Consider the following 14,763-nt stretch of genomic DNA (forward strand, 5'->3'; position numbering starts at 1 on the left):
CATATACTACAGCTAGAAAAAAATGTATTGGAGATGGTGAATCTGCACAGAAGTTGTCAATAAATGGTGGTAAAAGTATTTGTGAAAAATTCCAGAGTAATACTAACAGAATATCTAGTGAAGATACTACTGGATGAGTGACTTGCATTTACTTACTGAATGTCGGTGTGAGTCATTTCTGTCTGCAAACAGTTAAAGTTGACACACCCATTGGAGATGTTCTAAAGAACAGACCCATCAAAGGTTGCACTGGAGTACCGACGTTTTGAGCCAAGGCAAATAGGCACATTGGCCATATCTCTTACCCTGTATTTGCATTTCAATAACAAGTACACTTGAGACAAAAAAGAACTGAAAACAGTTGTGGCTATAATGTTCACTTACCCCTGGACCAGAAAAAACCTAAGAGAAGCACCAATTAGAAACACAGAAGGAGTGGGGCTTCATCCTCTGCCAAGGATGCTGTTATTACTTTCCTTTGGGCATTTCCACAGCAAAGGTGTTTGGTGTTGTGTTCATACTCTTCTATTATGAATCGTTAAGAAAAGAACAGCTTATTTTCTCCTTTAACTATCCAAAATGTACCTTTTGCGATAAATGGAGATGCTTATTTGTAAAAAGTAGTAGCTGAATATAATACTTTGAAATGCTCAAAATAATCCTGGAATGAAATGGATTGCACTTTTTATTTTTTTTAATGCAGTCTAAGTCAGCGTGCGCTATAAACTAAACATCCTGTATGTTTTTGCTAAATCAGAAAGCTGTTTAATTCACACATGAAGGAGTAGGTTTATCATTTTTAATTAACACCTGGAGGAGGAATCCCCTGGATAGACATGAGCTCCCCGAGGTCTCAGAAGTAAGTCTGTCATGTAGCTGCTACATTGCTCCTCGACACACTTGCATTGGAGATTAAATAACTAATTCAATAAAAGTGCATATAAAAAAATAAATGCAAATTAGGAATTTTTTAAGTTTGTTAAATTTAGATGCAAGGCAGATTATTGTGTCTGGCAATAATCTATTCATTCTAACTGTTGAAAGTAGTGCAAACCAAGTGTGGTGGGTGTGTCTTGGTGTGACTTTGGAGTGTGACCACAGGGAAAAGCAAAGAGAGGCTTTCTAGGTAAACTCAGTGTGCTTTGCTGCCCTCTCAGGAGCTGACCTGTCGCGAGGAACTGCTCACTCTGCTGCTGTCTTTACTCCCATTGGTCTGGAAGATTCCCGTGCAGGAGGAAAAAGCCCCAGGTCAGTGCCCACACATGGCGTGTAATGTAACATTACCTAAAAATTTTCCTTTAAATGTTTCCATTTCATAAGTATAAAATTAGCTAACCATTATAGTTACTCTGTTTTGTGTTCTAGCGTTTACATTATTCTTAAAAAATTATTACTATCAAGCAATCCCAAATAGTTGATTATGGGAGAAACGAGACTGAAGAAGTCACTCGAATGAATGACGAAACGTTTGTCCCACTGAAAGTGCTACGTTCAGATGAACAGAATCAGCTTTCTGGGATTTACTTACCTGGATGATTGAGCATGCATCAAGACTATCAAGCAGTCTTCCAGCATCAGGTTTGGTGGGTTTATCAGTAATATGCAAGAGTCTTTACCCATTGTTCATTTCTTTATATTTTCATTGGCGAATGGGGAAATGAATGCAAGGATTTATGGAAACATGTGCAGACACACATGGAAATAACATATATATATATATATATATATATATATATATATGTGAACATTAAAAGTTAGTGTTTTCACCTTTATTCTTTTGCACAGCTTTAGTTGAGCTTCTTTGTAATTTCTTTAAGTAGCCTTCAGGAATAGTTCTCCAGTTTCTTTGGATGTTAGCTGCCTTTTATTCTGTTCTCTGTTAAGACAATCCCACACTCCTTCAATAATGTTGAGGTCCTTGACTAATAGTCTTCAGCTGTGTTTTTCTATCCATGCTTATGCTTTTACTGCTCTGGCAGTGTGTTTGGGATCATTTCAAGCTGAAAAATGAAGCCATTACCATGTTTTTTTGCATTGATAATTAAATCTATTTTGAAAAGATTCCTAACACCACTGACTGAAATACAGCCCACAACCATGATAGCGCCTCCACTGTCTTTTACGGATGGCTGTAGACATTCAGTTGTACCGTTGTCCCAATCTCTTCGATATATACTGATGACAGTTTGACAGTCACACTTCCACAGAGACAATTTCTGATCAGGCTTTTACAAAAAGTAAGTCTTCGACTGAAGACTGCATCTGTTTTTTTTCCTTTCTTATTTCTTAAGGACTTTCAGATACTTTCATGTGTTGTGTATGAGCGTTTAATTGTGTCAATTTTAAATGTCTAAAGAAAACGTTTGAAAGACCTTCATAAACTCTGGAGAACTGCTGGTCAAGACCACTTTAAAAAAAATTACAAAACTTTGTCTCCTTGGAAACAAAATCGATAAAAATTGGGGGGAAGCTCAAGAGTTTTGCACACTACTGTATGTGAAGACACTGAAGTTGGTTTTGACTTTGAATTGCGTCTCTAATGTCCTTATTAAATTACTTATTTTTATTTCAGGGCTGTACTTGCACAACACAGACTTTCTACTATACTTGTTACACAACGGATTAATCAATTTTAACCATTTACGACATTGTGAATGATGTTAGTATTACAAGCACAAGCAGCCACAAAACAGGAGAAGAGCAGTGATTACAGAGTCCTGTGACCTCCAGATGACACTGGCATTTAGTACAGGGCTGCCGATCCTTTCTAACATGCACCCTAGACATTTTTACTTTAATTAATTCTTGCTTACTGAGAGTTTGAGCAAACAAGTTACGGCTGCTGAGATGCAGCTGAGCATTACACTTAGGAAGTAATATTTTTGATATTTAAAAATAGATATTTGTCAGGCTGGTGTCTAACATTAAGTGTCAAATACTAAAATGTGACATTTACAGCTGCTGAGTATACGTCTACAAGTATACTGGCTAAGGTATGTCTATAGGTAGTCCTGTGAAAAATGTTGCCTTTTTGGTATTTGTACAGATAACATTTTGTACTCTTTGAAGCAATTAATACAAGTGTATTTAAACCCAAAATGTAACAACTTGACTGCATTAAACATTTGCCTATATTAAATCAGTAAATAAATATCAGTCACTTGCAAAAAAATACCCTTGTACATATGTAACACTATCAGATCCACATAAATGGAATCCAGCGTTTGTGAGATCTAGGGTTGGGTATTTTCCTTTCTGTGGAAGTTTGTGGTATAATCATTCCAGTCGCAGTCAGGTTTTAAGAGAAAAAGGTTGGGGATACCTAAGAGTTAGTCAGGGTGATTTAAAAGATTTATTTGAAGTATGTTAGTCATGGTACACATAACAATGATTGGCTCCAGCAAGTTCAGATCAAGATCACTTGATGCGTAAAAAGAAATTAATAAAAAAAGGCCCAATGAACCCTCCCAGATCTCGGGATCTGCGGGTAACTCTTTCAACTGTCGGTGACAAAGTGCATGTATTTACAATCAGAAAGCAATAGAAGAATTTTAACTTGCATGGGTGCAGGGCCAATAAAAGTCTCTTCTATCCAAAAACAACATTAAAGCTGCAGTTTGCCAGTGAACATATGGGCAAAGAGCTTACCTTTTGGAATATTGTGTGGTCACAGTAATGATAGGATCTAGAGCACAGACCAAAGACAGCTTTTGATGAAAATAACCCCATTCAAACTGTGAAGCATGGTGGTGAAAATGGTACGGCTTGAGGTTGCTCCTCTGCCTCAGGGATTTGGAAGCTTTTTGGCAGGGCTTTAACTTTCATTTTTCACTATCAAAGCTTACTTGTTGATGATGATGTGAAGCTATTTGTAAATGGTAAATGGACTGGCACTTTTCTACTCAATCTGAGCCCTCAAAGCGCAGTCTGAGTGCTCAGATTGTAGTCTGAATGTCTAAACAATGTAGGACCATTTAATAGGATAGTGCTTCTAAGGACTCAAAGAAATCAACCAAGGAATGGTACAAAAACAAAAAAATGAGGTGGTGTTGAATGGCTTGGTCATAAAGAAAAAGATTTTCTATTCCATTCCATTTAGATTTGCTGGGGAAACCCTGTATAAGATTTTTTTTCTTATACAGGGTGTCATAGTAGTTTGAAAGGTTACTATATTTTATCCACATAAGCATTTCACATCTATTGATATTTTTGTTGAAAAGGTATGTCACCTTTATCTGTAGACACCAGGATCAAGTGCTTGTCGAAATATTAAAACAAAAAAAACAATACTCTCACTTTGTGGGATTTTCTTACTTTTTAGCGATTTGTTTGCACCTAGAACAAGTATGATAGATATGTATTCTATGTATTGACAGATTTCACCCTGCCGTCCCTGCTGGAGGTATTCCTGAACCGGGAGGTGAAGGCCATCCCTCTCAGGACAGGGCTGAAGGCTGCAACAGATGAGCAGACCTCTGGGAAGAGATCCCGTGTTGCCAGCAGTACCTGGAAGTCACGGAGGTCCCGGCGGACAGCGCAGAGATACTCTGTGAAAGATGCTCGCAAGTCTCAGGTTTCTACCTCAGATTCAGAAGCCAACTCTGAAGACAAAACTGGCCCAGGTAGTGCACGGAGCCGAAGATCACATGGCTCCACCATCCAGGTAAGCTGTCAGCATCATCGATCAGACGCCTCCACCGGCACCACCACCACAGAAACTATGAGTGCCCCATATCCACATCCCAGAGCCCCTGGATCCCAGATGGCTGACAGCGAAACCTTAACAGACCCAGCTGCAATATCAATATTCAACCGAATGGAAAACTCGCCTTTTGATCTCTGTCATGTGTTGCTTTCCTTGTTGGAGAAAGTGTGTAAATTTGACATGAGCATCAACCACAACCCTGGCCTGGCTGTCAGCGTTGTGCCTACTCTCACAGAGATCCTTACTGAATTTGGAGATTGTTGTGGTCCAGGGGGTGGAGGTGGAGCAGGACCAGAGGAGCTTGCTGGAGGCTGGACAGAGGAGCCAATTGCACTAGTTCAGAGAATGCTACTACGAACCATCTTGCACCTGATGTCTGTGGATGTGAGTCAGAATGACAGCCTTCCAGACAGCCTGAGACGTAGTCTAACAGACCTGCTGCGAGCCACTCTCAAAATCCGGAGCTGCTTAGACAGACAGAGTAACCCTTTTGCTCCTCGGCCCAAGAAGACTCTACAGGAGGTACAGGATGACTTCTCATTCTCTCGTTATCGCCACAGAGCACTACTGCTTCCAGAACTTTTAGAAGGAGTACTGCAAGTGCTGCTGGGTTGCCTGCAGGCTTCCACTCCCAACCCTTTTTTCTTTAGTCAGGCTCTAGAGCTCATCCATGAGTTTGTTCAGCACCGTGGCCTGGAGCTCTTTGAGACTACAGTGCTTCGACTGGAGGGACTTGGCAGAGCCAGAGATTCTAAAGTTGGAGGTGAAGCCTCAGAGAGGCTACGAGGCCTCATTGCAGGGGTCTTCAAGATTGTCAGTGCTGTAAAGAAGGCAAAGTCAGAGCAGCTGCATCAGTCTGTGTGTGCCCGACGGCGCCATCGTCGCTGTGAATATTCCCACTTCCTGCATCATCACAGAGACTTGTCAGGTTTGCCCGTCTCTGCTTTCAAGCAAGCTGCTAGGCGCAACCCCTTTGAAGAGGATGGAGAAGGCGGAGGAGAGATGGAGGGTGAAGCAGTACGTTATCCTGAGCGCTGCTGCTGCTTGGCAGCCTGTGCCCACCAATGCCTGCGGCTCCTACAGCGCCTGTCCCCCAGCGGGCCAGGTGTGTTGCAGGTATTGGCTGGAGTGCAGGCTGTTGGAATCTGCTGTTGTATGGACCCCCGTTCAGTCGTAGGACCTTTACTCCATGCCTTTAAAGCTCCAGGGCTGCGTAGTTACCAGTCTCATGTTCTTAGTGTCCTGGGGAGACTGATCTTAGACCAGCTTGGTGGGGGACAGCCTTCAGAAAAAGCCAAGCTGGCCTCATGTAACATCTGCACTCTGGATAGCAGCCAGCTCCCAGGCCTGGAGGAGACACTGCAGCACGGGGAACCTTCAGCTATTTCTACCAGCCTGTGTTACCGCTCCCAAGGTATTCTGCCAAGTGGAGGGGGCACTGAGGATATGCTGTGGAAGTGGAATGCTCTGGAGGCCTATCAAGAGCTAGTGTTTGGTGAGGACTGGCAGCTTAGTCAGCAGATAGCTGGCCATGTGTGCCACCTAACTCAGAGGGGCAATGCTATAGTGCAGTGGCAGCTCTACACACACATCTTCAACCCTGTGCTGCAGAGAGGGGTAGAGCTAGCCCACCACGCCCAGCAACTGGGAGTTTCTACTGTCTGTACTCAGGTCTGCAGCTATCACACGCAGTGCCTGCCCGTGGAGGTACTACTTGTTTACCTACAAACGTTACCATCGCTTCTCAAATCAAGGTGAGCTGGTTCACAGGTTTAGTTAGTTTAAAATATAATTCTCAGTTTTCCTTCTTCTTCTGGCTGTGTGTGTGTGTGTGTGTTTTGTTAGATGTCAAAACCACCTGAAAAAAAGCAGCAAAGTTCTTTGGTTATGAATATTTTCAGAAGCATTAGCAATTTATTTTATAAATTTCTTCTGAAAGACAAGTGATATAGATGTTTATTTCGAAAGATATTGCATATTTCTTTCTTATGAAATTGATTCCTGTCCTTTTGATACAATGACCTAAAGCAAATATAATCCGCCAGTTCAAAATAGGATACCTAATCTACTTGGAATTTCTTTGTCATTAGATCTATCCCTCCAAGTCATTGCTAATTAATGCTAATCAATAATTTAGCACTGCTTTGTGAACTCAGCGAGAGAGAGGATTATTGACAGTTTATGTAACAGTGTCGTGAGTACAGTAGCATAACATAGCAGAGGCAGATAAAATTTGTTCATGTGCTTTTATCAAAATGCTGGCGAATGTGAAGTTGTGTAAAACTGTATTTTTGGTTTTTATGTGGGTATTCTCAGTTGTCTGTAGAATTCTGAGACGTTGAGACAATCCAGAGACATACAGGTTAAGTAAACTCTGAAACGCCCATAGAATGGGACGTGCAGAGGTTTGTGCCTGTGTGTTAACCCAGGTGACCTGCCTAGATTACATCTCAGCGGCCGCTCTACACATGCTGTGATTGGTTGCATGTTCTTGCGACCCTCAGCAAGATCGGGAGTGTTAAAAAATAGATGGCTGGATGCTTTGAGATGTTTTGTCAGCAGTAGGCTGATAGATTTCCTTGTTAAAATTCAGAGAGTTCTCTGCTCTCTGCAGGTTTGACTGGCATCTGTGATGGGTTTGTTTGTTTTTTTTTTCATTCTTTTAACCAATCCTCTGAATTACATTTTACAACTCTTTAGAGCATAACAATTAACTACTCAAATCAATGAGGTGTCTGATAAAATATTTATTGATAAAAAGTCCACATGTGTTTTAACAGGAAAAAACATTAATAGCCTAATAGCTAATCAGTTTAACTCTGCTGCTGTTTTTTCATTATGTTAAGTTTTTTGAGACCAAATGCACAACAATTTACTTTTAGATTCAGAAAAGCATGAATCAAATTTCTCAGCTTGTGTCGAGACTTAGTTTAATTAATATAAATGACTATAAGTTTATATAAACAAGTTTTCACTTATCCTGAAAGCCCAAATGAAGGGGTATAACATTTACAATTAAAACTCTCTTTTATGTTTTCTGCAGCAACTTTAAGGTTTTTGTGCCATATTCAGTTTTTTGGTATACAATGGATGTAGTTGTAGATCTAGTTGTATTGGTCTGTTTTATTCTAACCTCAGCTCACAGAACACAGGATAGTTGGTGCATGGCTGGCTTACTAAGATGTTAAATCTGTACTGGTCTCAAGGATGAAATTGAACGACCACATTTCCCCATGAAGTCTGCAGCATTACTCCATGACAGGCTCCAAATTAAAAAGTCTTCATTGGTACTGAATTTGCAGTTGCATATGGTCAGACCTCACATCTTTGCACATGGTCACTCTCGCTAGGTTAGACTATACAGCTCCATCTACTGGGCTATATACATATTTGTTCCAAATATAGCTGCAAAGTTAGCTGGCTGCAAAGCGGTGATTAACTTATGTTGTTTAGGTTGACAGACAGATGGAAATTAGGAGAAATAGGATCCACAGATCATTTGATTCGGGGCACATTCATGTATGAGTTACACAAACTGGAGCTTCAGAGCCTTCAGTACTGCGGGAAAGGTTTGAGCGACATGTGTCAGATTTTTCTGTCTTTCATGGTCTCACAAACCGAGCGATTAAATCGATGAGGACTGAATTTTAATATTTGTGCAAAACCAATTCTACTTAAGTGGTTTTTACATCACCTTCTTATGCAGTCTGCTCATGCAGGAAAAGTTATCGAAAGATAACCTGAAAGACGAGCAGCTTTTCTTCAAAGTTGGACATCATCTGATGCATTGCCCACCACTGCATCATCTCCTGCTCTCATTTCGGTTTCTGCGTAACAGGAATCATATTTTTCAGAAGTGAGCATTAAATATGCAGACTAATGAATAGCCATTCTGATGGACTTTCAGACCACTAATGAAAGGAGGAAATGTTGTGAAGAAGCAGATTTAATCAACTCTACATTTATTTAGAGGAAGACTGGAGAAAATGGGTTTAAATTGGTGAAAAGAAATCAACAAGTTAATAATCTGTTAAATTTGTTTTGTGTTTCACGCTCCCATCTTAAAGCTCTAACTGAACATCTGTGTCACCGCACACTGCAGAGAAAACTCCATGCTGAGATTAAAGTGGTTGTTTTTTGTTTTTTTGTGGGATTTCAGTCCGTTTGTAACGTTAGCACTTCTCTCAAGTTGTTTTTCTACACCAAATGTTGATTTCACTCAGAGGTGACGCTTTATTCTTTCACCATAATTTACCTTGTGCTGTGATAGCGTCATTTATTATTCATCATAGCCTCAGTAGTGTGTGTATATCACCAGTAAACAAATTTAAAAGGGTAAGGTGTCAGCTGTGTTTTCCCAGTAAATATATGATTTGCCTTAATATAACAAGTCGTGAATTTGTCTTTCATGTTGCTCAATAGAATAAACATGAAGCAGAAAAGACATTGGAGAACAAAGAAAACGCAGTAAATAAAGAATAGCAGGTGTGTCCGTGTGCATTATTGTAGATGATGACTTATTTATGTAAAGGTGTTGTGCTGGAGAGAAAATTATTTCTGCAAGCTGAAGAGAACAAATGGAGTTGGCGTGTGAAGGCTCCTGCGTGATGAGGTTTTTTTTCTGTCACTGGCTGGTTACAGCACTTGTCTGATTGAACTGAGCGGTGCTTTTTATTTTAATAAGGGAGCGCTGCGGTAGGAGGTATTTGTGTGCACTCTACACATCTACCCGAGTTGTCGGCATGTTGTTTATTTTGCTGGCTAATAAGAAGTACAACTCCAGTTCCAAAAAAAGTTGGGATGCTCTGGAAAATGCAAATAACAGAATGCAATGATGTGCAGATTTCATAAGCCCATATTAAATTTGCAGCAGAAGATAGAAAAAGTATGTTTAAACTGAGAAAACATACAATTTCAAGAAAAAGGTCATTTTTAATTTGATGGCAGCAACACGGCTTGAAAAAGTTGGAACAGGGTCATGTTCACATGTTCACAATCACGTAGCATCTCCTCTTCTTTTAATAACAGTCCATAAACATCTGTGAAATGAGCTGCTGGAGAGAAATATTGTCCCATTCTTATCTGATACAGGATTCTAGCTGCTCAACAATCCTGGATCTTTGTCACTCTTTCCATTTCATGATACACTAAATGTTTTCAATTGGTGAAATGTCCTCAGCACCTGGATTCTTCTACTATGGAGCCGTGCTGTTGTAGTAGATGTAGTATGCAGTTTAGATCTTCCCTAAAAAGGCATTGTCTGGATAGGAGCATATGTTGCTCTAAAACCTGGATATGCATTTCAGCAGTGATGGTGCTTTTCCAGATGTGCAGTACCATAGGCACTGAGGCACCCCCATACCATCAGACATGCACACTTTTAAACTGAATAACAAGTCAGATATTCCCTCTCCTCTTTAGTCCAGAGGGTGTGATGTCCATAGTTTTCAGAAAGACTTGGTACATTTTCTAAGTACAAATATTTTATATGTTTTATATGTTCTGTTGTGATTAATAATAATTCATGGCATTCTGTTTTTATTTACATTTTACATAGCTTCTCATCTTTTTTGGTGTTGGGTTTATATATATACCCATTCTTTATGAGGGGGGTAATAAATAACACAGTGCATTTTAATGTGAAAAACAAGTTATTAAAATGTCCTTTTTAACTTAGTTTCTCATCTTTTGTATTATAGGGTGATCAGAGACCTTTTTATTAGCTGTAATGGACTCAACCAGGTGACAGAGCTTGTCTACTTGGACCAGACACGCTCTTTAGCTTTGAAGGTGTTTGAGACTCTGATAATAGGCAGTGGAAAGCAGCAGGCTGAGGGGGTGCTTCAGGAGCTGGAGAGTGCTGATGCTGAAGAAAGGGAGGCTGTCTTAGGCCTGGCTGAGGAACTGGGGTCCAGAGGCATCGGAGAGGGCGCACAGAGTCTCAGCAAGTTCTATGAAGGCCTGAAGGAGGCTTATCCACGACATAAGAGCCGTAGCGGCCAAGCTCGTGGACCGGGGCGCAGCCGAACAGAGATCCACCTCCATGTTATCAATCTTTTTCTATGTGTGGCCTTCCTCTGCGTCAGCAAGGAGGCAGATTCTGACCGGGACTCAGCCAATGACTCCGAAGACACTTCGGGTTATGACAGTACAGCGAGTGAACCTCTGGGTGGACGGCTGCCATATCTGTCCCCAGACAGTGTAGCCCTGCCTTCTAAAGAGCAGCTACGACGCGCCGCTGATGTTTGGTCAGTGTGTCGGTGGATCTACCTGGCCAGCCCTTTGTTCCAGAGACAGTTCTTCAGGCTGGGTGGACTGGATGTCTGTTTGCGCCTTATGGCAATGGTCATTCAGAAGCTCTCCTGTAAAACGAAGGATGGAAAAGCAAAGAAGAAGAGAGACTGCAAAGGTAAAGGCAGCCCCGACTCCACAGCCACTTCACTGGGACTGGAGGAGACTTCTCATGATGCATCTGAAACCAGCAGCACCAGTCCAGCTGAAGGAAAGACCAAAGATCCATCAAAGAAACTTGAGGAAGAATGGCAACTTCAAAGTATTCGTCTCCTTGAGGCTTTGCTGGCTATTTGCCTACACAGTGCTAACTCAGCCCTGCAGAGGATAGAGCCTGAGCTTTCTTATCAGGTATGTTGAGCAATGTGTTTAATTAACTAACCCCTAAACAGGCCAAATACGCAAAAAATTACCTTGGGTTAACTTAAATTGTCATGTCCTCTCAATTATAGCTCCATTCAGTGGAGGATACCTTGTTAGAGGTGAGAGACCAGCTCTCTCGGTCTGGAGTGGTGAACTCTGACCTTGCCATACCCCTGTTTGACTCTCTCCTGAGAGTGGCCTTGGCTGAGGTGTCATCCTGTCCCGATCCCCCTGAGGAGAAGCCAGAGAGGGTGAGTCCTGCCTTGGGAGAACCTGTGAGACAATAAATATTCTCCACTTTCATGAAACACTCATGTATAAAGAGACATGAGGTGCTGTCAATGTTGATCACATTGAATCACTCTATAAAGCTTTTGGCAAAATGTCTCTCCATTATTTATTCAGCTGAATTCCATTTACTCATTAAAATTAATCTTTTTTTAAATCTCTTTTTAAAACCATTTGTTTTCGCTTGCACAATATGTGCCTGTTTTCACACTATTAAAAAGTCACTCATGAAATAAATATTTCAAATGACTATATTATGGCACTAAATGAAAGCTGCTGTAGGTTCATTTATTGACCTTTTTTTGAGCAGTTAGTATCTTGGTGGCCTTTATTGCCCATATCTGTCCTGTTGACTCTATAATAGTTAATGCTTTTCCAAGAAAAAGCTTCCTAATCATACTTTCCTGCCTGTTTTTTACTTCTCTGTCTTTTATGTTACTGTTTTTCTCACTCTTTTAACAAATTCCAGAGATAATTCCTACTGATTTCAGCAACTTGGCAGAAGGGCAAAACAAAAGGGCAAATGCCTTTGAAGGTTTCAGGCAGGGCTGAGAACTGGAGAGAGAGTTGAGAGCCTGTGTGATCAGAAACAACTGCATTTTCTTGTGTGTGACCCCATGTTATTAACTCATCATCTCCCACCAGCAGCCACTATTAACCAGTCAGACGGACAATAACATACAGTACAAACACGAGTGAAAATTGTATGTTTCTTTTTGCTGCCTCTTTTGTCTGCAGAGTGAAGTATCTGTGCATCTACAGCGTGTGTTTGAGCACCGTGGTAAAATATAATGAGCAGTGGTGTTTATTTAAGAGGCAAGCGTACAATGAGAGGAAAACCATTTTCCACCCAAGTGTTATCAAGCATCAGTACTGCCGTGTAAGGCCACTCACGCTATGTTGCTAAGCAGCTGTTATCAGCCTGATGTACAACAACAGAAACAGCGAACGTAAATAATTGTAGCCCTTGTGTGGAGACAGCAGCGGATGCAGCCTCATTTTAAAACCCAGCATGCTGCTGATATTTCTTTGTTATAGTGGATTTTACACTCTGCTGTCAGCTCTTCAGACAGACTTAGTTTAATTAACATATTGAAAACATTTTTAATTCAATCAGTTATCTTCACACATGTTGACAGTTTCTCATTTGCTCAGTACAGATGGGCCTCTACAAACTCTCCCCTCCTTAACAGTGCCACTATCAGTGCAGGCTTTGTAAAGCGTTATTTAAGATTCGCAAGAGACATGAATCTGTTTTTTTATTTATTCCGTAAATAAGGCAAACACAAACGAGAAAAAGCCATCCGCACTTACATGACTGAAAGTAACTGTCTCATGTCTCTCAGCCCTCGACGTGTTTTCTTCAAGTCTTAAAATGCCTGTCTGACTAAGCCTGTTCCAACACAGGAGGATTTGGCTTTTTATATAATAGATTTACCTATTTCCTAAGAGCTTAGTTCTTTCTCAGTGACCACTGGCAGACTGTGATGTTCGCTTAACCATTACAAGTATGTGCTTGAAGCACCGAGATTAGTCTTCCACCGCAAAGTTTGTCCACTGATTTAGACCATTCTTTTAAAATGTTCACCCACAATTAAATATAAAAGCAGCCTCATATTAGTTTCGAAGGAATAAAGGTGTGTGATGCAAAAAGCCTCTTTGAACCAGGAAATGGTTTAGTTTGTCAGTTTACGTGTGTGTGTGTGTGTGTGTGTGTGTGTTTGCCTACATGCACATATGATGACTGTTCATGTCGAGGAACTGGGGCTGTGTGAGCGCCTTGCAGGTCAGCTGATATTTGTCTTATGACTAAAAATCTTTTTCCCCCGTTTTGAGGGCAGTCGATTCGCCGCATCAGGCATGACACTCCATGTCATGCCTTTTACATTTTACCCTAAAAATACTCGATCAAGGAATTTTTTTTTTTTTTTTTAAAGCAGCATTGGGTAAGCTCTTACGAAAGCAACCTTATCTTACAAAGTGCTTGAAAGTTAACCAGCCGTTGAACTTGGAGTGTATGGGATTGAAATTCATAATTTTTTTTCTTCTTCTCATTCCTACCTCCTCCTCTGCCTCACTTGCTCTTTCACTCTCTTCTTGCCAGAAGCTCCAGGTCTTGGCGGAGGGGGCGGCCCCAGCGGGCGATCTGTCTGAGGAGGTGGACGAGGTGCAGAGCTGCGGCGGCAAGCCCCCAGGGGAGGAGGAGGGCTACGACGCTGACAGCGAAAGCAACCCAGAGGACATGGCCAAGCAGGAAGAGGGTAGGTCCACACTTACTGCCACACTACCACACACACACGCGTGCATGCTTTTATTCTCACTTACTCCTCCTCAAGGATCCATAGCTGCTGCACATACCAAACCACTTCAGATATTGTTACTGAGGCTGGTTGCAGTTCACACTTATATGAGTCTTATTACTTTTCACTGCCTATTCATTTTTCAGTTTATTTTCTGAACACTATAAATCATTTTTACTTCAGATGTTTGTCTTCTCTGCATCTTGTTTTTATTGGCTATAACAACAACAGACTAACCTCGATGGATTGAGAGGTCATGTGACCGTTATAACCTCTAAACCTGCTTGTTTTGAGTCTTGGGAAATCTTGTTTCTCACTCTGTTAACTGTTTATTCGGTCTTTTTGCTGAATGATTAGTCCTTTCTGGAGTTCTGTGCATTCACTGAATGCTCTTTTTTTCAGTGCAAATGCACATACAGACAGTCACTTCTATAATAAAGAAAAAAAACAACATCCTCCTTTGGTGTGCTATGGAGGATGTGAAGCAATAAACAGTGGCTAGTTTTTAATTCATGCATATGACAAGGCAGAAAATGCGTTTAACCTCTTGTGTTAGCTCTGTTTCACCGCTTGCAGGTTAAAGACACGGCCCAATTACACTATTTTTGCTTCATCTCCTCAGAATAAAGTCATTGTTTTACGTTTTACAACTGCAGGCAACTAAATTCTTTTGGCCTCATGAGCTAGATCTTGTGACTTAAAGTCTTCATCAGATGGAAATTTTAGCTTCCCAGAAAACTCTTATGTCATGAGAAACAGAGAATCTTTAACCTTGAGTCATATTAAGCAAACCAACTTCAACTTCACAATGCAGTG

The 14,763-nt window shown here is 40.9% G+C and overlaps 1 protein-coding gene across 2 annotated transcripts in view; it reads left to right on the forward strand.

Moving 5' to 3' along the window:
- Positions 1–14,763, forward strand: part of lyst (lysosomal trafficking regulator) — a 60,187-nt gene that overhangs the window by 19,824 nt on the left and 25,600 nt on the right. For both annotated transcript variants that reach the window (XM_085182139.1, XM_085182137.1), the window contains exons 4-8: positions 1,158–1,248; positions 4,377–6,459; positions 10,405–11,347; positions 11,449–11,610; positions 13,752–13,908. In XM_085182139.1, coding sequence (XP_085038265.1) covers positions 1,158–1,248; positions 4,377–6,459; positions 10,405–11,347; positions 11,449–11,610; positions 13,752–13,908 — 3,436 coding nt within the window. The remainder of the gene's footprint in view (positions 1–1,157; positions 1,249–4,376; positions 6,460–10,404; positions 11,348–11,448; positions 11,611–13,751; positions 13,909–14,763) is intronic.

The sequence above is a fragment of the Neolamprologus multifasciatus genome, chromosome 13, assembly GCF_963576455.1.
Source record: "Neolamprologus multifasciatus chromosome 13, fNeoMul1.2, whole genome shotgun sequence".
Taxonomy (NCBI): domain Eukaryota; kingdom Metazoa; phylum Chordata; class Actinopteri; order Cichliformes; family Cichlidae; genus Neolamprologus; species Neolamprologus multifasciatus.